The following is a 27,752-nucleotide window of genomic DNA, read 5'->3' on the forward strand; positions in this document are numbered from 1 at the left end:
GGGCACTTGTATCTTATATCATCGTTAATTGGTATATCCCTTGTAAAAACTAGGTCTAATCTTGCCGGCTCATCGTTTCCTCTGAATCTTGTGTTTTCCTTTACTCTTTCGACCATCAAATTATCTATCATTAGGTTCAGGAATCTATCTCCCCAGGCATCTTCCCCCATACCACTTTCATAATTTTCCCAGTCTACCTCCTTTCAGTTGAAATCTTCTACCAATATCATCATTTCCTGTGTGCGTGTATTTACCTAGTTGTAGTTTTACAGGGCCTGGGCTTTATACTCATGTGGTCCCGTCTCCATATCTACACTTATCCAATTTTTCTTTAAAACTATGTACACTCTTTGCTGACACCACTTCCTCACTCAAACTGTTCCAAGTCTCAACACATCTTTGCGGGAAACTAAATTTTTTAACATCTCTCAGACATCGTCCCTTCCTTAGTTTCTTACTATGCGATCTTGTGCTTCTAAAGTCATATTCTTCTCTCAGGATCAGTTTCTCATTATCCACTTCATCCATTCCGTTAATCAATTTATAAATTTGTATCAGATCCCCTCTCTTTCTTCTCTGCTCCAAGGTTGGTACATCCATAGCCTTTAGTCTCTCCTCATATGTCATCCCTTTAAATCTTGGAACCATTCTTGTAGCCATTTTTTGTAGTCTCTCTAATTTTCTTATAAGTTTTTTTTTTTTATGGGGAGTCCACACAACTCCTGCATATTCCAATCTAGGTCTTATTTTAGTACTTATCAAATTCTTCATCATTTCCTTGTCCATATGGTGAAATGCTACTCCAATATTCCTTAGCAAATTATACGTCTCTCCGAAAATTCTATCAATATGGCTTACCGGTTGATTATTTTCTTCCATTGTCACTCCCAAGTCCTTTTCCTTTTTTGCTTTTTCTAGTTCTACTCCATCTCCCATTATATAGATTCCCACTGGTCATCTTTCACTTTTTCCCATTTCCATGACATGGCTTTTGTCCACATTGAATTCCATCTCCCATTTTTTGCTCCATTTCCAGATCTTGTTTAAGTCTTCCTGTAGTATTTCACAATCCTCTTTTTGTTTAATGACTCTGCACAGTTTTGCATCGTCCACAAACAGATTTATGTAGCTGTTCACTCCCTCTGGCATGTCATTTATATATACGAGAAAAGTATTGGCGCCAATACTGATCCCTGTGGCACTCCGCTGTCTACTGTTCTCCACTTGGACTTCATATCTATAACTATCGTCCTTATTTCTCTCCCCCTTAAGTAATTCTTCATCCATCTCAATGTGCTGTGTGTGTGTGTATTTACCTAGTTGTAGTTTTACAGGGCCTGGTCTTTATGCTCGTGTGGTCCCGTCTCCATATCTACACTTATCCAATTTTTCTTTAAAACTATGTACACTCTTTACTGACACCACTTCCTCACTCACACTGTTCCAAGTCTCAACACATCTTTGCGGGAAACTAAATTTTTTAACATCTCTCAGACATCGTCCCTTCCTTAGTTTCTTACTATGCGAACTTGTGCTTCTAAAGTCATATTCTTCTCTCAGGATCAGTTTCTCATTATCCACTTCATCCATTCCGTTAATCAATTTATAATCTTGTATCAGATCCCCTCTCTCTCTTCTCTGCTCCAAGGTTGGTAGATCCATAGCCTTTAGTCTCTCTCATCATATGTCATCCCTTTAAATTCTGGAACCATTCTTGTAGCCATTTTTTGTAGTCTCTTTAATTTTCGTATGTGTTTGTTTTTATGGGGAGTCCACACAACTCCTGCATATTCCAATCTAGGTCTTATTTTAGTACTTATCAATTTCTTCATCATTTCTTTGTCCATATAGTGAAATGCTACTCCAATATTCCTTAGCAAATTATACGTCTCTCTGAAAATTCTATCAATATGGCTTACTGGTTGATTATTTTCTTCCATTGTCACTCCCAAGTCCTTTTCCTTTTTTACTTTTTCTAGTTCTACTCCATCTCCCATCTTATAGATTCCCACTGGTCGTCTTTCACTTTTTCCAATTTCCATGACATGGCTTTTGTCCACATTGAATTCCATCTCCCATTTTTTGCTCCATTTCTAGATCTTGTTTAAGTCTTCCTATAGTATTTCACAATCCTCGTTTTGTTTAATGACTCTGCACAGTTTTGCATCATCCACAAACAGATTTATGTAGCTGTTCACTCCCTCTGGCATGTCATTTATATATACGAGAAAAAGTATTGGCGCCAATACTGACCACTGTGGCATTCCGCTGTCTACTGTTCTCCACTTGGACTTCATATCTTTAACTATCGTCCTTATTTCTCTCCCCCTTAAGTAATTCTTCATCCATCTCAATGTGCTTCCCTTTAAGCCACCCTTCTCTAACTTCCATAGTAATCTTTCATGTGGCACTTTATCAAACGCCATTTTTAGGTCTAAATAAATACAGTCAACCCATCCCTCTCTCTCTTGTACTTTATCAACTATTCTAGAGTAGAAACTCAATAAATTTGTTACACATGACCGACCTTTTCTAAAACCAAATTGGCTATTTGATAATATTTTGTTGTCTTCAAGAAACTCAATCCATTGCTTCTTTATTACTTTTTCACACATCTTGCATATTACACTAGTTAGTGATACCGGTCTGTAATTTAAAGGTTCTTCCTTCCTTACGCTCTTATATATGGGAACCACCTCAGCTCTTTTCCATTCTACTGGTACTGTTCCATTTTCTATTGAGCATTTTATGATGTTGTATATAGGACTTGCTAGTTCTTCCCTACATTCTTTCAGTATTCTGCCTGAGACTTCATCTGGTCCCATTGCCTTGTCTTCATCCAGTTCCTTCATTAATTCTTTTATTTCAAGCGTGGTTACTTTAATCTCTTTCATATAGACTGTCTCTCTATTACCCTGTGGCCTTTCAAATTTAGATTCCTTAGTAAAGACCTCCTGGAATTTATTATTTAATAATTCTGCCATAGTTTTTGGGTCTTCCACCATCCTGTTCTCTGATTTTAACCTTTCTATTGTTTCTCTTTGTCTAATTTTTCCATTTATGAATCTATAGAACAATTTTGGTTGCTCCTTACATTTTTTGACAATGTCCTTTTCAAAGTTCTTTTCCTCTTCTTTCCTCACCTTAACATATTCATTTCTCGCTGCCTTGAAGTTTTCCTTATTTGTTGGATTTCTATTTCTCCTCCACATTTTCCATGCTCCATCTCTTTTCTCCTTTGCCCTAGCACACCTTGCATTAAACCAGTCTTTCTTTACTTCTTCTTTAGGTCTATATTTCGGGACATATTCCCTGACTCCTGTTTTATATATTTCCAAAAATAAGTTATTCTTCTCTTGCATCGTCTCTGAGTTTTCCATCTCCTCCCAGTTTACATTTTTAAAATAGTTCCTGAAATTCTCAATATCAGCCTTTCTGTAGTTTAATCGGTCTCCTTTGTATGAATCCTTTCCCTCTTCTATATCTATTTATAATATTATATGGTCACTCTTTCCCAATGGGCACTTATATCTTATATTATCGTTCATTTGTATAGCCCTTGTAAAAATTAGGTCCAATCTCACCGGCTCGTCATTTCCTCTGAATCTTGTGCATTCATTTACTCTCTGGTCCATCATATTGTCTATCATTAGGTTCAAGAATCTTTCTCCCCAGGCTTCTTCCCCCATACCACTTTCATAATTTTCCCAGTCCACTTCTTTACAGTTGAAATCTCCTACTAATATAACTTTTTTCCTTTCTTTAACGATTCTCGTTAGACTCCTTATTGTGTCATCTATTATGTCTCAATATTCTTGATTGGTACATGAATTTGTTTTTGGTGGCACATATGTTACAATGATTGTTAACTCTTTTTTATTAGTATGCATCTTAACATACAATACTTCTGCTTTTCCTTCCCCATATTCCACTTGGTTTATCACTATCTCCTTCCTTAACATAATCATGACTCCTCCTCCTCCTTTACCCACTCTGTCTCTTCTCCATACATTATACCTATTATCCAAGACTATTTTGATTTCCTCATTTAGTTTTGTTTCAGCCAGGCATACAATATCTGGATTTTCTTTCTTTATGTAATCTCTTAATTCTAATTTACTTGATAAAACCCCGTCTATGTTCGTATACATCATTTTTAGTCTCTTGCCTTTATCATTTTTAGTTAAACTTGTTCCACTTTTTTCTCTTCCTTCTCGTTTATATACCATTTCCTTATCCTGTCTCCTAGAATTCTCCAAAAAAATGCCTTTTTTCCTCTTTTGACCTTTCATTATTTTTTTTCCCTTACTGCAGCTGCCAGTTCATTGTATCTCTTCCTTTCGTCCTCATTTCTATTTTTCTTTATATAAATTTCCTTGCAGCCTTTTGTTTCTCTAAGTTTTGTTGTTCTATATAATATTTCTTCTGTTGTTGCTTGTGATTTTAGTAATATTTTAATTGGTCTCGTTTTTCCTTCTTGATATGGTTCCATTCTGTTTATTTCTTTTACTTCCTCTTCCAAGTTCTGCCTATCTTCGTCGTTTAAATTCTTCAGTAGGTCTTTGACTGATTTCATTTCTTCTTTTTCTCTTTTTGGTCTATATTTTATATTTTTTCTTTTATTCCAAATACGACTACACTCTTCTTTTTTTCTGCAATTTCTCTAACTAGATTTTCTTTTGTCTTGAGGACTTCTATCATTTTGTTTGTCATATTTTCTTCTTTTTCTTTAAGTTGTTCTTGAATCACCTCCTGAAAATCGGCCTTATCTTTCTTATCTTGGACTCTCCATGCTTGTACTTCTTTTTTAATCACGTTCTGTACTCTTTCCTCTTCCTTGTTTACTAGATCTTTCAGCTTCTCCTTTTCTTTCTCGGCTTTACCGAGTCCTTCTTCCATCTGCTTTTTGTAGTTAGTTACTTCCTTTTTTAGTTCTTCGTTTTCCGCTCCTAGCCTAGCTTCGTTTTCTTCCACTTTTCTTATCCTTTCTCTCAGTCTTATAAACTCCTTTTCCTGTTCTTCATTCTCTTTCATTTCCATCTTCTCCTTTATCAGTTTATCTAGTTTACATTCAATATTGAACACTCTCTTAAGTAGTGAAGTAGTCGTCGTATCGAACCCTTCGAATACACGTTCTCCCTCACCAACATAGTCATCATCAGCCCCTTCTCTATTCTCATGTCTGCATTTGGATGGAATCTCTTTTTCACTCATCATTCCTTAATAATTGATTTCATGAAGAAAAAAAAAAATGAGTCCACACTACCTGCCCAGACCACTGTAAATACTATACAACAGGTATGTACTGAAGATCAGCTGATCGTCGGAACTGCGCCAGTGCGTCCGCCCTTGACCGTGTCTCTCGTGTGTGTGTGTGTGTGTGTGTGTGTATTTACCTAGTTGTAGTTTTACAGGGCCTGGGCTTTATGCTCGTGTGGTCCCGTCTCCATATCTACACTTATCCAATTTTTCTTTAAAACTATGTACACTCTTTGCTGACACCACTTCCTCACTCAAACTGTTCCAAGTCTCAACACATTTTTGCGGGGAAACTAAATTTTTAACATCTCTCAGACATCGTCCCTTCCATAGTTTTTTACTATGCGATCTTGTGCTTCTAAAGTCATATTCTTCTCTCAGGATCAGTTTCTCATTATCCACTTCATCCATTCCATTAATCAATTTATAAACTTATATCAGATCCCCTCTCTCTCTTCTCTGCTCCAAGGTTGGTAGATCCATTGCCTTTAGTCTCTCCTCATATGCCATCCCTTTAAATTCTGGAACCATTCTTGTAGCCATTTTTTGTAGTGTCTCTAATTTTCTTATGTATTTCTTTTTATGAGTCCACACAACTCCTGCATATTCCAATCTAGGTCTTATTTTAGTACTTATCAATTTCTTCATCATTTCCTTGTCCATATAGTGAAATGCTACTCCAATATTCCTTAGCAAATTATACGTCTCTCTGAAAATTCTATCAATATGGCTTACCGGTTGATTATTTTCTTCCATTGTCACTCCCAAGTCTTTTTCCTTTTTTACTATTTCTAGTTCTACTCCATCTCCCATCTTATAGATTCCCACTGGTCGTCTCTCACTTTTTCTCATTTCCATGACATGGCTTTTGTCCACATTGAATTCCATCTCCCATTTTTTGCTCCATTTCTAGATCTTGTTTAAGTCTTCCTGTAGTATTTCACAATCCTCTTTTTGTTTAATGACTGCACAGTTTTGCATAGTCCGCAAACAGATTTATGTAGCTGTTCACTCCCTCTGGCATGTCATTTATATATACGAGAAAAAGTATTGGTGCCAATACTGACCCCTGTGGCACTCCGCTGTCTACTGTTCTCCACTTGGACTTCATATCTTTAACTATCCTCCTTATTTCTCTCCCCCTTAAGTATTTCTTCATTCATCTCAATGTGCTTCCTTTTAAGCCACCCTTCTCCTCTAACTTCCATAGTAATCTCTCATGTGGCACTTTATCAAAAGCCTTTTTTAGATCTAAATAAATACAGTCAACCCATCCCTCTCTCTCTTGTACTTTATCAACTATTCTAGAGGAGAAACTCAATAAATTTGTCACACACGACCGACCTTTTCTAAAACCAAATTGGCTATTTGATAATATTTTGTTGTCTTCAAGAAACTCACAATCCATTGCTTCTTTATTACTTTTTCACATATCTTGCATATTACACTAGTTAATGATACCGGTCTGTAATTTAAAGGTTCTTCCTTCCTTCCGCTCTTATATATGGGAACCACCTCAGCTCTTTTCCACTCCACTGGCACTGTTCCATTTTCTATTGAGCATTTTATGATGTTGTATATTGGACTTGCTAGTTCTTTCCTACATTCTTTCAGTATTCTGCCTGAGACTTCATCCGGTCCCATGGCCTTTTCCTCATCCAATTCTGTCATCAACTTTTTTATTTCGTGTGTGTGTGTGTGTGTGTGTGTGTGTGTGTGTGTGTGTGTGTGTGTGTGTGTGTGTGTGTGTATTTACCTAGTTGTAGTTTTACAGGGCCTGGGCTTTATGCTCGTGTGGCCCCGTCTCCATATCTACACTTATCCAATCTTACTTTAAAAGTGTGCACACTCTTTGCAGACACTACTTCTTCATCTAAACTGTTCCACGTCTCAATACATCTCTGGAAACTATGTTTTTAATATCTCTCAGACATCTTCCTTTTTCAGCTTCTTACTATGCGATCTTGTGCTTCGGATGTCATATTCTTCTCTCAAGATCAGTTTCTCATTATCCACTTGGTCCATTCCGTTGATCAATTTATAGTCTTGTATCAGGTCTCCTCTCTCCCTTCTTTGTTCCAAGGTTGGTAGATCCATAGCTTTTAGTCTCTCCTCATATGTCATCCTTCAAGTTCTGGGACCATTCTTGTAGCCATTTTTGTAGCCTCTCAATTTTCTTATGTGTTTCTTTTTATGAGGGGTCCACACTACTCCTGCATATTCCAATCTAGGTCTTATTATAGTATTTATCAATTTCTTCATCATTTCTTTGTCCATGTAGTGAAATGCTACTCCAATATTCCTCAGCAAATTATATGTTTCTCTAAAATTCTATCAATATGGCTTACTGGTTGATTGTTTTCTTCCATCGTCACTCCTAAGTCCTTTTCCTTTTTTACTTTCTCCAGTTCTACACCATCTCCCATCTTATAGATTCCCAAAGGTCGTCTTTCACTCTTTCCCATTTCCATGACATGGCTTTTGTTCACATTGAATTCCATTTCCACTTCTTACTCCATTCCCAGATCTTATTTAGGTCTTCTTGCAGTATTTCACAATCCTCCTTTTGCTTTATAACTCTGCACAGTTTCGTATCATCCGCAAACAAATTTATATAGCTGTTCACTCCTTCTGGCATGTCGTTAATATAAATGAGGAAAAGTATTGGTGCCAATACTGACCCCTGTGGCACTCCGCTTTCTAATGCTCTCCACTTGGACTTCATATCTTTAACTACTGTCCTTATTTCTCTCCCCCTCAAATAATTTTCTATCCATCTCAATGTGCTTCCTTTTAAGCCACCCTTCTCCTCTAACTTCCACAGTAATCTTGCGTGTGGCACTTTGTTAAACGCCTTTTTTAAATCCAAGTAGATGCAGTCTCTCTCTTGTACTCTATCAACTATTCTAGAATAGAAACTCAATAAATTAGTTACACAAGACCGTCCTTTTCTAAAACCAAATTGGCTATTTGATATTAATTTGTTGTCTTCAAGGAACTCGATCCATTGTTTCTTTATTATTCTTTCACACATCTTGCATATTACACTAGTTAGTGATACCGGTCTGTAATTTAAAGGTTCTTCTTTCCTTCCACTCTTATATATGGGAACCACCTCAGCTCTTTTCCATTCTACTGGCACTGTTCCAATTTCTATTGAGCATTTTATGATGTTGTATATAGGACTTGCTAGTTCTTCCCTACATTCTTTCAGTATTCTGCCTGAGACTTCATCCGGACCCATTGCCTTCTCTTCATCCAGTTCCTTCATTAACTCTTTTATTTCAAGCTTGGTTACTTTAATCTCTTTCATATAGATTGTCTCTCTATTACCCTGTGGCCACTCAAATTTGGATTCTTTAGTTAAGACCTCCTGGAATTTTTTATTTAATAGTTCTTCCACCATCCCGTTCTCTCCTTTTAACCTTTCTATTGTTTCTTTTTGCCTAATTTTTCCATTTATGAATCTATAGAACAATTTTGGTTGCTCCTTACATTTTTCGACAATATCCTTTTCGAAGTTCTTTTCCTCTTCCTTCCTCACCTTAACATATTCATTTCTCGCTGCCTTGAAGTTTTCCTTGTTTGTTGGATTCCTATTTCTCCTCCACCTTTTCCATGCTCCATCTCTTTTCTCCTATGCCCTAGCACACCTTGCATTAAATCAATCTTTCTTTCCTTCTTCTTTTGGTCTATATTTTGGGACATATTCCCTGACTCCTGTTTTGTATATTTCCAAAAATAAGTTATATTTGTCTTGCATTGTCTCTGAGTTTTCCATCTCTTCCCAGTCTACGTTTTTAAAATAGTTCTTGAGATTCTCAATATCAGCCTTTCTGTAATTTAATCGGTCTCCTTTGTATGAATCGTCTATATCTTCCTTTCCTTCTTCTATATCTATTTCTAATATTGCATGGTCACTCTTTCCCAATGGGCACTTATATCTTATATCGTCATTCATTTGTATACCCCTTGTAAAAAACTAGGTCCAATCTCGCCGGCTCGTCGTTTCCTCTGAATCTTGTGCATTCCTTTACTCTCTGGTCCATCATATTGTCTATCATTAGGTTTAAGAATCTTTCTCCCCAGGCTTCTTCCTCCATACCACTTTCATAATTTTCCCAGTCCACTTCTTTACAGTTGAAATCTACTACTAATATAACTTTTTTCTTTTCTTTAACGATTCTCGTTAGACTCCTTATTGTGTCATCTATTATGTCTCAATATTCTTGATTGGTCCATGAATTTGTTTTTGGTGGCACATATGTTACAATGATTGTTATCTCTTTTTTATTAATATGCATCTTAATATACAATACTTCTGCTTTTCCTTCCCCACATTCCACTTGATTGATCACTATCTCCTTCCTTAACATTATCATGACTCCTCCTCCTCCTTTACCTTCTCTGTCTCTTCTCCATACATTATACCTATTATCCAAGACTATTTTGATTTCCTCATTTAGTTTTGTTTCAGCCAGGCATACAATATCTGGATTTTCTTTCCTTATGTAATCTCTTAATTCTAATTTACTTGATAAAACCCGTCTATGTTCGTATACATCATTTTAGTCTCTTGCCTTTATCATTTTTAGTTAAACTTGTTCCACTTTTTCTCTTCCTTCTCGTTTATATACCATTTCCTTATCCTGTCTCCTAGAATTCTCCAAAAATGCCTTCTTCTCCTCTTCTGACCTTTCATTATTCTTTTCCTTACTGCTGCTGCCAGTTCATTGTATCTCTTCCTTTCTTTCTCATTTCTATTTTTCTTTATATAGATATCCTTGCAGCCTTCTGTTTCTCTAAGTTTTGTTGTTCTATATAATATTTCTTCTGTTGCTGCATGTGATTTTAGTAATATTTTATTTGGTCTCGTTTTTCCTTCTTGATATGGTCCCATTCTGTTTATTTCTTCTATTTCCTCTTCCAAGTTCTGCCTATCTTCGTCATTAAGATTCTTCAGTAGGTCTTTGACTGATTTCATTTCTTCTTTTTCTTTTTGGTCTATATTTTATATTTTTTCTTTTATTCCAAATCGACTACACTTTTTTTTCTGCAATTTCTCTAACTAGATTTTCTTTTGTCTTGAGGACTCCTATCATTTTGTTTGTCATATTTTCTTCTTTTTCTTTAAGTTGTTCTTGAATCATCTCCTGAAAATCGGCCTTATCTTTTTATCTTGGACTCTCCATGCTTGTACTTCTTTTTAATCACGTTCTGTACTCTTTCCTCTTCCTTGTTTACTAGATCTTTCAGCTTCTCCTTTTCTTTCTCGGCTTTACCAAGTCCTTCTTCCATCTGCTTTTTGTAGTTAGCTACTTCCTTTTTTAGTTCTTCGTTTTCCGCTCTTAGCCTAGCTTCATTTTCTTCCACTTTTCTTATCCTTTCTCTCAGTCTTATAAACTCTATTTCCTGTTCTTTATTCTCTTTCATTTCCATCTTCTCCTTTATCAGTTTATCTAGTTTACATTCAATATTGAACACTCTCTTAAGTAGTGAAGTTGTCGTATCGAACCCTTGAATCTGCTTTTCTCTCACCGTCATAGTCATCATCAGCCCCTTCTCTATCCTCATGTCTGCATTTGGATGGAATATCTTTTTCACTCATTATTCTTTAATAATTGATTTCATGGAGAGAGAAAAAAAAAATGAGTCCACACTACCTGCCCAGGCCACTGTAAATACTATACAACAGGTGTAGTGAAGATCAGCTGATCGTCGGAACTGCGCCAGTGCGTCCGCCCACAACCGTGTCTCTCGAATATGTGTATTCACCTAGTTGTAATTTTACAGGGCCTGGGTATCATACTCGTGTGGCCCCGTCTCCATATCTACACACATCCAACTTTATTTAAAACTATGCACACTCCTTGCTGACACCACCTCCTCACTCAAACCATTCCACACCTCCACACATCTTTGTGGGAAACTATATTTTTTCACATCCTTCAAGCATATTCCTTTGGCTATCTTTTTACTATGCGATCTTGTAGTTCTACCTTAAGTTTTCCTCTCTCAACATCATTTGCTCATTATCCACTTCATCCAGTCCATTCAACCGTTTATAAACCTGTATTAAATCTGCTCTTTCTCTTCTTTGTTCCAAGGTAGGCAAATTCATTTCTTTTAATCTCTCCTCATAGGTCATTTCTGCCAATTCCGGAACCATTTTTGTTGCCATTCTCTGCAATCTCTCCAACTTCCTTATATGCTTCTTTTTATAAGGGGACCAAACCACTCCAGCATATTCCAATCTTGGTCTAATTACAATACTAATTAATTTCTTCATCATATCTTTATCCATATAATGGAAGGCTAATCCAATATTTTTTATCAAATTATACGTTTCTCCAAACATCTTATCAATATGAGCCTCAAACTGCCCATGGTCTTGTATTATCACTCCCAAATCCTTTTCCTTTTCCACCTTTTTCAACACTACTTCTTCACCCATCTTATATGACCCTCTTGGCCGTCTTCCACTCTTTCCCATCTCCATCACATGACTTTTGCTCAGATTAAATTCCATTTGCCACCTCTTGCTCCACTCCCAAATCTTATCCAGGTCTGCCTGTAAAATTTCACAATCTTCTTCACTCTTCACACACCTACACAACTTGCATCATCCGCAAACAAATTAATATAACTGTTTACTCCTCTGGCATGTCATTTATATATACCAGCAAAAGTATTGGTGCCAGCACTGAGCCTTGTGGGACTCCACTCTCCACCACCAACCAGTCCGACCTTGCATCCCTTATTACCGTTCTCATCTCCTCCATCTCAAGTAGTTTTCCATCCACTTTAACACTTTTCCTTTCAGTCCTCCATAAATCTCTACTTTCCATAACAGTCTCTCGTGAGGTACCTTGTCAAAAGCTTTCTTTAAATCCAAATATACACAGTCCATCCATCCCTCTCTCTCCTGTATTTTGTCAACCACTCTTGAATAAAAGCTCAGTAGATTTGTTACACATGATCTCCCTTTCCTGAAGCCAAATTGATGATCCGATAATAACTTATGATCCTCCAGGATCATGTGTGTGTGTATTTACCTAGTTGTATTTACCTAGTTGTAGTTTTACAGGGCCTGGGCTTTATGCTCGTGTGGTCCCGTCTCCATATCTACACTTATCCAATTTTTCTTTAAAACTATGTACACTCTTTGCTGATACCACTTCCTCACTCAAACTGTTCCAAGTCTCAACACATCTTTGCGGGAAACTAAATTTTTTAACATCTCTCAGACATCGTCCCTTCCTAGTTTCTTACTATGCGATCTTGTGCTTCTAAAGTCATATTCTTCTCTCAGGATCAGTTTCTCATTATCCACTTCATCCATTCCATTAATCAATTTATAAACTTGTATCAGATCCCTCTCTCTTCTCTGCTCCAAGGTTGGTAGATCCATTGCCTTTAGTCTCTCCTCATATGCCATCCCTTTAAATTCTGGAACCATTCTTGTAGCTATTTTTGTAGTCTCTAATTTTCTTATGTGTTTCTTTTTGGGAGTCCACACAACTCCTGCATATTCCAATCTAGGTCTTATTTTAGTACTTATCAATTTCTTCATCATTTCCTTGTCCATATAGTGAAATGCTACTCCAATATTCCTTAGCAAATTATCGTCTCTGAAAATTCTATCAATATGGCTAACCGGTTGATTATTTTCTTCCATTGTCACTCCCAAGTCCTTTTCCTTTTTACTTTTTCTAGTTCTACTCCATCTCCCATCTTATAGATTCCCACTGGTCGTCTTTCACTTTTTCCCATTTCCATGACATGGCTTTTGTCCACATTGAATTCCATCTCCATTTTTGCTCTATTTCCAGATCTTGTTTAAGTCTTCCTGTAGTATTTCACAATCCTCTTTTGTTTAATGACTCTGCACAGTTTCGCATCGTCCACAAACAGATTTATGTAGCTGTTCACTCCTCTGGCATGTCATTTATATATACGAGAAAAGTATTGGTGCCAATACTGACCCCTGTGGCACTCCGCTGTCTACTGTTCTCCACTTGGACTTCATATCTTTAACTATCGTCCTTATTTCTCTCCCCCTTAAGTAATTCTTCATCCATCTCAATGTGCTTTCTTTTAAGCCACCCTTCTCCTCTAACTTCCATTGTAATCTTTCATGTGGCACTTTATCAAAAGCCTTTTTTAGATCTAAATAAATACAGTCAACCCATCCCTCTCTCTTGTACTTTATCAACTATTCTAGAGTAGAAACTCAATAAATTTGTCACACATGACCGACCTTTTCTAAAACCAAGTTGGCTATTTGATAATATTTTGTTGTCTTCAAGAAACTCAATCCATTGCTTCTTTATTACTTTTTCACACATCTTGCATATTACACTAGTTAGTGATACCGGTCTGTAATTTAAAGGTTCTTCCTTCCTTCCGCTCTTATATATGGGAACCACCTCAGCTCTTTTCCACTCCACTGGCACTGTTCCATTTGTGTGTGTGTGTGTGTGTGTGTGTGTGTGTGTGTGTGTGTGTGTGTGTATTTACCTAATTGTATTTACCTAATTGTAACATACGGAAAAGAGCTATGTGTGTGTGTGTGTGTGTGTGTGTGTGTGTGTGTGTGTGTGTGTGTGTGTGTGTGTGTGTGTGTGTGTGTGTATTTACCTAATTGTATTTACCTAATTGTAACATACGGAAAAGAGCTATGCTCGTACTGTCCCGTCTCCATATCTACTAATGTCCAGCTTTTCTTAAAATCATGAATATTCCTTGCGTTGACCACTTCCACGTCTAAACTATTCCATGCTTCCACCCTTCTATGAGGAAGCTATATTTTTCACATCTCTCCTATAAGTGGCCATTTTTAGTTTTTTCCCATGCCCTCTCGACATTCTTTCATTCCACATACACAGATCTTCCCTATCCATTTTTCCATGCCAATCATCACTCTGTATATTGCTATCAGGTCTCCCCTTTCTCTTCTGTTTTCCAGGGTCGGAAGTTGCATTCTGTTCAGTCTGTCTTCATAAGTCAAATCTCTTAAGTCAGGCACCATTTTGTTGCAGCCCTCTGTACTTTCTCTAGTTTCCTTATGTGTTTCTTTAAGTTCGAGCCCACTGTATTGTTGCATATTCAAGCCTCGGTCTTATCATTGCAGTAATTATTTTCTTCATCATTTCTTCATCTAAATATACAAACGCCACTCTTATGTTCCTCAATAAGTTCAATACTTCTCCAATTATTTTGTTTATATGTCTCTCTGGCGATAGGTCATTGGTAATTGTCACCCCAAGGTCTTTTCTTCATGACTGGTTTTATGTCTTCATTTCCTATCTTGTACATACTCCTGATTCTTCTTTCACTCTTGCCAAACTCTAATTTCTTGCATTTTGTCGTGTTGAACTCCATTTGCCATGTACAGCTCCATTTCCATATTCTGTCCAAGTCTTCCTGGAGTAGTTCGCAATCTTTGTCACATCTCACTTTTCTTAACAATTTTGCATCGTCTGCAAATAGGCTCACATAACTGGACACCCCATCCACCATGTCATTTATGTAGACCGCGAACATTACTGGTGCCAACACTGATCCCTGTGGAACTCCACTCTCCACCAAGCCCCATTCTGATGGTCTGTCCTTAATTATTGTTCTCATTTCTCTTCCTACCAAAAGTCTTCCATCCATTTTAGTAAACTGCCATGCACTCCTCCTACCATTTCAAGTTTCCAGATCAGTCTCCGTGTGGTACCTTATCAAAGGCCTTTTTAAATCCAGATATATTCCATCAGCCCAACCATCTCTTTCCTGTATTACATCTATCACCCTCGAATAGTAACATATCAGGTTTGTCGTGCATGAACGCCCTTTTCTAAAACCAAATTGACACTCACAAAGTATGTCATTTTTCTCCAAGAAGTCTGTCCATCTATTCTTCACCACCCTCTCACACATCTTAGCTACCACACTTGTAAGTGACACTGGTCTATAGTTCAATGGGTCTCTCTTGTTACCTGATTTATAAATTGGGACAATGTTAGCTCTTTTCCAGTCTTGGGGCACTACACCTTCCCTTAATGAGGCATCAATTACTTCACAAACTTTTTCTGCCAGTTGCTCCTGCATTCTCTTAAAATCCATCCTGATACCCCATCAGGTCCCACAGCTTTTCTCACTTCTAAACTCCCCATCATATTCTTGATCTCCTCCACAGTTACTTGAAACTCCTTCATAATCCCTTTCTGTTCCATTACCAGTGGTTTGTCAAAAGCAGTCTCCTTTGTGAATACCTTCCGAAAGCATCCATTCATAGCCTCTGCCATTTCCTGGGATCCTCACTGCATACTCCATTTACTTCTAAACTTTCAATACTTTCTCTATTTTTGATGTTGTTGTTCACATGTCTGTAAAAAGCCTTGGTTGGTCTTTACATTTATCAATTATATCCTTTTCTTGTTTCTTTCTTTCTTCTCTTCTAATCAACACATATTCATTTCTTGCTCTTTTGTAACTTTCCACTGCTTAATCCGTCTTTTCCTTCTCCACCTCTTCCATGCATCCTCTTTTCTTGTTCTAGCCTTTTCACATCTATCGTTAAACCAGTCCTGCTTTCCAACTTCTCTATGTTGTCTTATTGGTACAAATTTTTCTCACCTTCTTTGTATATTTTATAAATTCCTTCCACTTTTCATTTGCTCCTTAGCACTCTTGAATTTCATCCAATTTGTCTCTTGAAAGAATTTCTTTAGGTTTCCAAAATCTGTCTTGGCATAATTCCATCTTCCCACTTTATATTCTTCATTTCTTCTAGATTTCTCTTCATCTATCACCTTGAACTCCAAAACTGCATGATCACTCTTTGCTAAAGGGCACTCCACCCTCATCTCCTCAATGACCATTGGCTCTGTACTAAAGACCAAGTCCAGTCTTGACGATGCTCCTCTCCTCCAAACCTAGTATCTTCTTTGACCCACTGAGTTAACACATTTTCCATTGCCAGTGTCAATAGTGTATTTCCCCATGTTGTCTCTGATCCTTCCATTGACCAGTCCTCCCAACACACCTCTTTACAATTAAAATCTCCCATCATTATAGTTCGTTCACAGCCACCCAACATTTCTTCCAGACATGTTCCTGTATCACTTATCATTTCTTCATATTCCTGTACTGACCATGCATTTGTCTTAGGTGGTACGTACACCACTATGTAGTGCCTCTTTTTTCCTTCATTAGTTTCTGCTCTGATCTTTAGCACTTCTGCCTTTCCCATACCTTCTTTCACTTGATCCACCTTTATATCTTTTTTAACCAGCAACATCACTCCTCCTCCCATCTTACCTACTCTATTTCTTTTCCAAACATTATATTTCCCTTCTCCAACCATCATCAGGTCTTCTCCCTCAAGTAATCGTTGAGTTCTAAAATCCCCGATATCACTCCATTTATGTTGGAATACATTACATTCCGCTCATACGTAAGTTTCTTTAGTCCTTTCTTGCTGTACTTTTCTGGGTTATGAACCACTTCCTCAGTCTCATATCCAAGATTCTCCAGAAAAACTCTTTCTTCTCCTCTTCTGTCCTCTCTTCATTTTTTTTCAAAGCCTCCTTTCTCAACTCATTTAACATTTCTCTTTCCTTTTCACCGAGATCTCTTCTCAACCAAATCTTCCTTGTTGTTTCCTGCTGGGCTAGCCTCCATGACTTCTCCACCAATTCATCTACATCCTTTTGTGACTTAAGTTTGATTCTTATTGGCCTCATACCTTCTCCAGTGAACTTTCCAATTCTATGGAAGTCCTCTATTTCTTGTACTAGGTCTTTTCCTCCTCCTGCACCACATTAATGATATTATTTATCACCTTTTTATGTTTTCTCTCTCTCCATTTTACTCGGTGTCTTATCCTCCTCCACACCAAATATCACCACACATCTCTTTTTGTCTACAGTTTCCCTCACCAATGTCTCATTTGACTTAATAACCTTCACCACTTTCTCAGCAATCTTCTCTTCTATGATCTGTTGATCTATAATTTCAGCAAGGCCCAAAGTTTTCTCCCCAGACTCTTTGATTTCCTTTTCCAGACTTGCAACTTTGTAATTTACCTCCTTTCTTTCCACTTCCTGACTTTTTTTCCATTCAGCCTGCTTCTCCATCACTTTTCCTAAAGATTCTCCACATTTGTCGCAATTCACTTTAATTAACTTAACTTCCTCTTTCAGTACTGCATTTTCTTTCTTCATATCGGCGCACTCTTTCATTACATTGTCATAACTCGTTTCCAGGCCCCATACTTTTCAAACAGTTTTCAATTTTACCTTCCAACTCCAGAATTTTCTTCACATAAACGCTCTTCTCCATTATTCCTTGAAATCCTGTGAAGTCTGATTCATCCTTCGAGTTCACGGCCGCCATGTTGCGCAGATGTAAACAAACTTCAGCTGATGGCTCAAACGCAGGCTACAGTTTATATTCACCTTCCCTGGACATTATTTTGCTAATCAACAGTTAACATGACTATATGAAGACGGGACAAACATTACAAGCTCCTTTCCCACCTTGGTTACTCTTAGGCAATGGCAACTGTAGAATTAGAGATAATTGCTCTGGAGCTCAGCGACCACATCCGCCATCGACGGTGTCCCGTGTGTATTTACCTAATTGTATTTACCTAATTGTAACATACGGGAAAAGAGCTATGCTTGTGCTGTCCCGTCTCCATATCTACTAATGTCCAGCTTTTTCTTAAAATCATGAATATTCCTTGCGTTGACCACTTCCACGTCTAAACTATTTCATGCTTCCACCCTTCTATGAGGGAAGCTATATTTTTTCACATCTCTCCTATAAGTGGCCATTTTAGTTTTTCCCATGCCCTCTCGACATTCTTTCATTCCACATACACAGATCTTCCCTATCCATTTTTTCCATGCCAATCATCACTCTGTATATTGCTATCAGGTCTTCCCTTTCTCTTCTGTTTTCCAGGGTCGGAAGTTGCATTCTTTTCAGTCTGTCTTCATAAGTCAAATCTCTTAAGTCAGGCACCATTTTTGTTGCAGCCCTCTGTACTTTCTCTAGTTTCCTTATGTGTTTCTTTAAGTTCGGAGCCCACTGTATTGTTGCATATTCAAGCCTCGGTCTTATCATTGCAGTGATTATTTTCTTCATCATTTCTTCATCTAAATATACGAACGCCACTCTTATGTTCCTCAATAAGTAAGTGTGTGTGTGTGTGTGTGTGTGTGTGTGTGTGTGTGTGTTTACCTAATTGTATTTACCTAATTGTAACATACGGGAAAAGAGCTATGCTCGTACTGTCCCGTCTCCATATCTACTAATGTCCAGCTTTTTCTTAAAATCATGAATATTCCTTGCGTTGACCACTTCCACGTCTAAACTATTCCATGCTTCCACCCTTCTATGAGGAAGCTATATTTTTCACATCTCTCCTATAAGTGGCCATTTTAGTTTTTCCTATGCCCTCTCGACATTCTTTCATTCCACATACACAGATCTTCCCTATCCATTTTTCCATGCCAATCATCACTCTGTATATTGCTATCAGGTCTCCCCTTTCTCTTCTGTTTTCCAGGGTCGGAAGTTGCATTCTGTTCAGTCTGTCTTCATAAGTCAAATCTCTTAAGTCAGGCACCATTTTGTTGCAGCCCTCTGTACTTTCTCTAGTTTCCTTATGTGTTTCTTTAAGTTCGAGCCCACTGTATTGTTGCATATTCAAGCCTTGGTCTTATCATTGCAGTAATTATTTTCTTCATCATTTCTTCATCTAAATATCTGAACGCCACTCTTATGTTCCTCAATAAGTTCAATACTTCTCCAATTATTTTGTTTATATGTCTCTCTGGCGATAGGTCATTGGTAATTGTCACCCCAAGGTCTTTTCTTCATGACTGGTTTTATGTCTTCATTTCCTATCTTGTACATACTCCTGATTCTTCTTTCACTCTTGCCAAACTCTAATTTCTTGCATTTTGTCGTGTTGAACTCCATTTGCCATGTACAGCTCCATTTCCATATTCTGTCCAAGTCTTCCTGGAGTAGTTCGCAATCTTTGTCACATCTCACTTTTCTTAACAATTTTGCATCGTCTGCAAATAGGCTCACATAACTGGACACCCCATCCACCATGTCATTTATGTAGACCGCAAACATTACTGGTGCCAACACTGATCCCTGTGGAACTCCACTCTCCACCAAGCCCCATTCTGATGGTCTGTCCTTAATTATTGTTCTCATTTCTCTTCCTACCAAAAGTCTTCCATCCATTTTAGTAAACTGCCATGCACTCCTCCTACCATTTCAAGTTTCCAGATCAGTCTCCGGTGTGGTACCTTATCAAAGGCCTTTTTTAAATCCAGATATATTCCATCAGCCCAACCATCTCTTTCCTGTATTACATCTATCACCCTCGAATAGTAACATATCAGGTTTGTCGTGCATGAACGCCCTTTTCTAAAACCAAATTGACACTCACAAAGTATGTCATTTTTCTCCAAGAAGTCTGTCCATCTATTCTTCACCACCCTCTCACACATCTTAGCTACCACACTTGTAAGTGACACTGGTCTATAGTTCAATGGGTCTCTCTTGTTACCTGATTTATAAATTGGGACAATGTTAGCTCTTTTCCAGTCTTGGGGCACTACACCTTGTGTGTGTGTGTGTGTGTGTGTGTGGGTGGGAGGGGGGGGGACGTGCGTGTGTGCGTACCGAGCCACAAGTGACCCTGACGTGATGACCTCCCACTGATATCTCTCTACAAAATCAGACTAGAGTCAAGCTCAACAGGGTCTACTTGCCTAATTGTATTGTACAGGGTTTGAGCAGGACTCATAATGTTATACACATTATGTGCTGTGCATAATGTGCATAACTTCAAAGAAAAATTGGATAAATGGAGACAAGACAATATGAGGCCCACTCAAACCCTGTACAATGCAACTACTGTCATGTTCCCCAAATTTCTGATGGGTTATTTCACCCTAAATTTAATATATTCCAGGTTCAGGGAACGACACAGAAAAGAAAGTATAACCACAAGAAATGAAGCAAAGGCAACGGAAACTTATAATAATTTATTTAATCTAATCATAACTTACTATTTACAATTTACAAATAAAGGACAAACAAAATATCACGCGAAACAAATTAAGCCTGGATAACACTCCCACAACTCTCCGTAGCTCGTACCCACGTGGTCAGATATAATCAAACCACGTGCAAAGAAAAAAACTGAGAAACAAAGGAACTTTAACCAACGCGACTCATAATGAACTCGCAACAACATGGAAAAACATACGAATGGGAAAAAAAATATGCGGACACACCAGAAATATAACCCTTGAAAACAATTACAAAACCAAGTACAAACACTGACAAAAACACACATAAAAATCCATTCAAACGAGTGAAAAGATTGCACAAAACACAAAAAAACACCCCATTACTGGCTATAAAACACAACACATACCTTTGTGGCTTCTAGCCCACAACTCACACACACCACGTGGTCTTCCAGTGGCCCACGTGGCCTTTCCCAGCTGGAGAGCAGGCCTCCTCTTGGTGACCCTGCTTGACCCGTGGCAAGTGAGCAAGAGAGCAAGGTCACACTCACACCTTGTTTTAAAGGCTTGCCAGCGCCTCGTCGGAAAACATATTGTCCCGCAAATACATACTTAATGCTATAAATATAAATAATTTTGTCCTTGATCACTAACATCCTTACCTACAACACATAACATTCTAAAGAAACACACTCTTATTAACTAATAATGAATATAAAGGAACTTAAACTAATGTACAATATGGCATAATTACTAGTTGCCCACTCTCACCGTGGTCCAAGGAGAGCGGAGCTGGACAAAAGAATTAAAGGGGGTAACTTCCTAAAAAGTCACACCGTGACACTAGGTAAATACACGCACACACACAAATCCAAATAAATTCATGAGAACGTGAAGAGAGGGAATTGGCCAAAACTGTTATCAAATAAGTACAAGACAGCACACTAGAACTAGACCAGGAGGTGGAAGAAGTCATCAGGCTAGGAAGATACAGTGAAGGGGGTAGGAGACCAATGAAAGTGAGAATGAGATGCTAAGTGGCATAGAGGAAATTATGGCTAGGATAGGGAAGCTGGCCATTGATACTGAACAAAAGGATATATGGATAAAAAGAGATATGAACCTAGAGGAGAGAGAAAAGGAGAAAGTGCTAAGAGGTGAAGCTAAGGAAAAAAGCAAGAAAAGGACAGAGAAAGAGAAGAAGAATTTTTACTGGAGGGTTCTGGATATGAGTCTAAAGAAATGGTACCTATGGAAGAAAGAGGAGGTCGTGGAGGAAGCAAGAATTTAAGAGTGACCCATACTAATATAGATGGGTTGTTATCCAGCATGTTGGAGATTAGGGATTATTTCAAACAGAAAAAGTCGGCTGTAATGTGCATCGTTGAAACAAAACTAAGAGAGCAGATCCATATTAACTTTAAAGAGGAGGCATATAATGGCTGCAGGAGAGACGGGAAGGAGAAAGGGGGAGGAGGAGTACTAATAATGGTTCATGATAATATACATGTGGAGGATGTGCAATATGGAGAGGACAAAGTGGAAGTAATGGGAGTAACAATCAAAACCAAGGAATTGAAGAAGAGAAAAATTATAGTTACATGTGTGCCACCTAAAACTAATACATGGGGAACTGAAGAACATAAAGATATGCAAAGAGATTAAGATATGCAAATGTGATTAAGTGCCTAGATAACATGATAACAAGAAATAGAATAATACTTCTAGTTGAGACTTTAACTGCAAAAAAGTAAACTGGAGAGAGATGGAAGTAATGGATAATGCTGGGCAGTGGAGCGAGGAAGTGTTACAGTTGACTATGGTTAATGCAATGGATCAGTGGGTGGAGGAGTCAACAAGGTACAGGGGGAAGAAGAACCATCGTTGCTTGACCTAGTTTTTACAAAGAAACCAGAGCCCCCTCCAATCATGCAGTGCCTTAGTCCAATGGGAAGAAGTGATCATGTGACATTAGAGATGCAAATTCAGGAGGAAGATGGGATAAGTTACAGAGATGACTACAAAGGAGAGAGATTAAATTATGCAAGAGTGGATTTTGAAAAATTAAGGATCTATTTTGCTGATATTGAGTGGAGAAGTATTATGTACAAAAAGACAGTACAAGAGAAATAAATATGACATTCTTACAGAAATATAATGAAGAAGTAAAAAAAATGTGTACCTGTTTATAGAGTTAAGAAAAAAATACATGCTTGGTACAATGCTAAATTAATACAATCTAAAAAGGCAAAAGATAAAGCATGGAAGAAACTCATAAAACAGAGAAATGACTATAACAGATGGCAGAATTTAATATATACTTTTAGTGAACATTATGTGTTTTTATCTAGATATTTTCATAATGAGGGTGCATAAATGTATAAGAAAAAAAAAAAAAAAACTGTTGAGAAAGAAATATAAAATGAAGGAAACTCAACAACGTAAGAGGAAATTAGTATGTGCAGAAATACAGTTTACTGATTAGAACAATAGTTCACTCAAACACATTACTAGAAAAGTAGTGTTTATACAGTTGACATAAATTAAAAGAAAAATTAATTATGTGATAATCCAGTTTATGAAAAATTAGGACATAGCAAGCTCAAGTCAGTGTTATATGAATACAAATAGTAAACACATAGGAAAACTGAAATTTACATTAGCTCTGAAGGCCAATGGGTGTCAGCCCCTCAAATATATGTTTCCTTCTATATCCAAACCTGATAATAGAACTGGTTTGCTTGTGCCATATAATTATTCTCTCACAAATCAGTTCTTCCTTACTCTCTATAACAATCCTTATTCTGCTTGGTAAATCAACTCCTTCAACACCAGTAAACCAAACTTTATCATCATTTCTCTCTCTTTCTATACTAGTTACATGGTGCATGAAGTGAAGAGGTGTCTGATGATTATGTTTCCAATATACTTAATTTTTTCTCCTCACATACTCTCAATTTTAAAGCCTCAGCACTAAGTAATACTGCTTAGTAATGATACACTCCAATATAGCTTCCTTTCATTCATTCCAAGCAACCTACTAAAAAACTGCACTTCTGATCTTGTTAACTGCATGCCTCCCCTCCTCCCACAGTCTCACTTCACAAGACTTTCTTTTCTCTCTCTCACCCCTATTCTCTCCATCTCTGTAATGCAAGAGCTAACTAGTACAAGTTGAACTTAACCAAATCCAATAACTGCCAGCTGAGGCTTCCTGGATTACAGAAAATTCTGGACTACAGGTGGTTTTTAAGTAAGCACCCTGCATAATCGTAGTTAGCCTGCATTATAACTGTAACATTGTTTTAATATGATATTTGTTAGCTGTACAAGTAAATATGCATGCAGAAAGATAATGAAAAACACATGCTAAAGGAATACAAGTTGAATTTTACAGCAAGCCAAGCAAACATTACGTACTGATAAAAAGTAGAAAGCAACGACATAGATGACAGCGCTGCCGTATCATAACAACATTTCAACAAACTTACATTATTCCAGGAAATTAAGATTTTTTCCCACAAATTAAAATAATGCTGGATTATAGGATTTGCCGAATTATGGAATCCCAGATTCGGGAGGTCCAACCTATACATTTGATCATTCATTCTTTTCTCTAGTAAACTCTGGAACTCTTACATGCTGTATTTCCATCTACCTATTACCTGAACTCATTTAGGAGTGAGGTTTCAAGAGATTTATCCCATTCTTTTGGCTAACTCTCTCAGCCCTGTTCAGGGACTGGCTTCTGAGTGAGTCTTTTTGTTTAATAATTTTTGTTGCCCCTGGCTAGTTATCCCCTCTGACAAAAAAAAAAAAAAAAAAAAAAAAAAATCTTTACATCTTTCTTGCTTAATTTGTTTTAAACCACTTTAACCTCTATTTTTTTTTTTTTTTTTTTTTCAACTTCTGCAGCATGCAATTCTTAATACTTTAAAACAATCTATTCTGATGGAGACATTATTTAAAACCTATTTATTCCTCATGTATCCCTCTTCAAACACTTGTTACATTATCTAATTATTACAATTTTTATTTATTTATTTTTTATTTTTTTTTTTTTTCATTTTTTTTATTTACATATTTTTTTTATTTATTTATTTATTTTTTAAAGAAATTCTTCCATGATACAACAGTAAAGATTTCATGAATGAAAGCACTGTAAGATCAGATACTCTCTTCCTCTTTTCATGTTTTAATTCTTCTAAGTGTGTTTTATGGTGACCATTTTCTTTTATTTTTTTCAGTGGAAAAGGTAACAGAGGGACTGACCCAGGTTGCAAAGCAAGCCTCTCCTGGCTCTCTGGCCCCAGTCCCTATTGTACGGCGAGCCATGGGAATAACTGTTCTGCCAGTCACCTCTGAACCAACAGACAGTATTGAGGTATGAGCTGTGAGCCAGCAGCTATGGTGATGGTAGGGAGGTGGTGTGAGAGAAGCTTTTGTAATACTAGCAGAAGCAAATCAGGATGTTTTCAGAATATATATGTTCCTCGTGAAATTGGAATTTTTGATGGTACATTGTTAGATTTTACTTTTATTGTAATTGGTACTCTTGATGGTGATAATGGTGGCACGTAACTAATACCTTGGTGTAATATATGTATAGATAATTGTGATCTCAATTGTGCTTTGGTGTAGCAGGGATGAAGAGGATTGTCAAAACAAAAGTATTCATGAAATTGAAACAGTACTGATGTTGAAGATACGTTAATGTTGCTGATAGTTGTATAAAGTAGCTGCAGTGAAAGTAGTGATGAATGCAGCAGAGGAACCAGTATGGTGATGGTGGTAATGATAGTAACAGGCTATGTGAAGTGGTAGTGCTGTTGTCTGAATAATTCAAATGTAATAATGGAGGTGGTGATGGAAGCATACAACAATTTGGGACTGACAAGCTTAAAGTGGACTGCAAGAATGCCATCAACAGAGACTCTTTTAAAATTTTTATTTATTTCAGTATTATGTTTATGCTTTGAACTTTTCCATATTAATTTCACTCCTGCTCCCTCCTTGATCATCTGCTGTCCTGCCCCAGTGAGAAAAGACTTTACTGTAACACCCAGGTTGACATTGAGGCCAGTTGGGGACAGGACAAGACAACCTCCATCACCACTACTACCACAGGACTACTTGCAGAACCACAGCAGCAGCATCCCACAATTACATCACTGCAGCAGGAGCACAAAACAGCTACTATCATCACAGCAGCACATGATATAGAGAGTCAGCTGAGTCAAATTTTGCACCAGTCTGAGGCTGCTCCCCCACCCCCTCCCATGGCCATGAGTGATTCCTCCCTCAGAGAAGTCCTCAACAGTTGACAAAAAGAGCAATGGGCTCATTTAGCAACCTGCCTCACAATTGTCTTTTTTCATGTATAAGCGTGCCTGTTTGTTTTATTTACGTGCCACCCTGCTCACCTTTTTAATCACCTTACCCTTTTGCTCTAGCTATAACAGAAGTAGGTTTCACTATATTAGGCATACATTTCATTAAGGTAACTTTTTGGAGCAACTTTACACTCAACTCTCTGCTGTTGTGCCTAATTGGTGCATCTATCACAGCACAATAGCTGAAATTGCAATAGCTGAGGTCAAGAACCTATAGTAATCATTCAAATTGATCCTAGGACCTCCAAGCTGTCATTTTTTGTCACTTTTTTGCCCAGTTTTTATGCCATATAATAGTATAAAAATGAAGAAATATTACAGTATAAAAAACTTCCCTAATCAAGAAGTATAATAACAACATACAAGAGCAATCATAATAACAACATGAATAAAATTTTTGTTGCTGTCACCAGACACTTAACATTTTTTTTTCCGTAAGCGGTGGCCCAAAAACCCTTGCTGATACTATATTGTCATGTTCCTTGGCATAATCTACAACTTATAGTTTGTAGGAGACTGTGTAGCTCAATCTCTTTCCTTCTCTTGTCATAATGGTGAAGGTGTTGATGTGTTTTGTTAAGATTATGAACTTGGTGTTACTCCTCACCACTAGATGGCATTGAGTCAGAGTGGTGGCAGTTAGAATAGGTAAAAGTACTGGAAAAAGGTGCATCCCATATGCCATCAAATACAGGACCTCATTGTTGACGATTACAAGCTAAGGTGGATGGGTAGATTGGGGAAATGTGTTAAGAACTATTTCTCAGTAAAAGTATATAGAGAAACTCAACTATCACATGACATCATAACTAGTTAACCTGGAAGTTTTGGAATGACAGGCACGTGATAGCAGTAATTTTGTATGCGATATAGAAATAAGTGCAGCTTTTTAAGTATACACTAGCAGTAAAAAGCGATAGCAGAGGAGTAAGTGTAGTTTTGTCACTCCTTGTCTTAGTCTATTTGTCTATGTTTGATAATTCAGGTGCTATGTTCATTAACTTCAGCTTATTTTATTGGAAAATAAAAACATGGTATGTTATGAAATGTTCATATCACAGTGATTAATGTGACCAAGATTTTTCTCAATTTTTAATTATAGTGCTTACCAAGTTAATGTGTAGTCTCATTAATGTATTATTATTATTATTATTATTATTATTATTAGAGTAAAAGTATTGCCTTTTGTTGTTTACAGGACTAAATAGGTACTGAACTATGTTAATTTCACCAACTCTGTTAATAATGAATAAATGAGAACAGACCACTGATAATTTACCTATTTACACAAAATACAACTAAAATCTCAAAAAAAAATTTTTTTAAATAGAAATCACAAAACTTTCAAAGGCATATTTCTAGATAACAAATCAGTTTGGCATCAGCAAACTTGATAAATAGAGATTTCTTTTTAACATCTTTCCATGAATGTTTCTATGACGCTTCTTCTTCCTTTTTCCCTTCATTTGTTTCCAAAGCAGCTGGATTTTTTACACAAAATTATTTATTCTTCAGTCTATGTATTTGCTCACTCTATGGACTTTTGGGTTTTCATGCTTCATGTTCCAAAATTCAAGAGCCAGTGGAGCAAGCAATGTCCAAGTTTGTGTAGATGTTTACATCATATTTATGTGAGCAGGGTTTCTCAAGCTTAATTTTAATAATAATAATAAATTAATAAGATAAAAAAAAACATGCTGAATTTGGATCATCTCATGAAGATTGCAATGGAAAATTGTCTGAGCCCTTCACTTATTCTCTTAGTAGAGGAAATGTAACACTATCATAGGTAATGAATTTGTTCAGTGATGTGACATCTTAGGTCAAAACATTAACCATACTGTTTTACAGTTTTTTTTTTTTTGAGAGGAAGCCAGCCAAGGGCAACAAAAAATAGAAAAAAAAGGCCCATTTGATTGCTAGTTTCCTAAAAGGTTAGTAGAGTTAGCCAAAGTCTGCAACAAATGTCCTGAAACCTCCCTCTTAAAACAAGTCAAGTCATAGGGAGATGGAAATACAGAATCAGGCAGGGAGTTCCAGAGAA

General features: G+C 37.2%; 1 protein-coding gene across 6 annotated transcripts in view; it reads left to right on the forward strand.

Annotated features, from left to right (window-relative positions):
• Positions 1-26,975, forward strand: part of LOC123511364 (bromodomain-containing protein 7-like) — a 473,159-nt gene extending 446,184 nt beyond the window's left edge. For all 6 annotated transcript variants that reach the window (XM_045267176.1, XM_045267179.1, XM_045267177.1 and 3 more), the window contains 2 exons: positions 24,563-24,699; positions 25,382-26,975. In XM_045267176.1, the coding sequence (XP_045123111.1) occupies positions 24,563-24,699; positions 25,382-25,639 (395 nt within the window). In that variant the 3' untranslated portion in view covers positions 25,640-26,975. The remainder of the gene's footprint in view (positions 1-24,562; positions 24,700-25,381) is intronic.
• Positions 26,976-27,752: the final 777 nt, after the last annotated feature.

This window comes from Portunus trituberculatus, chromosome 31 (assembly GCF_017591435.1).
Source record: "Portunus trituberculatus isolate SZX2019 chromosome 31, ASM1759143v1, whole genome shotgun sequence".
Taxonomy (NCBI): domain Eukaryota; kingdom Metazoa; phylum Arthropoda; class Malacostraca; order Decapoda; family Portunidae; genus Portunus; species Portunus trituberculatus.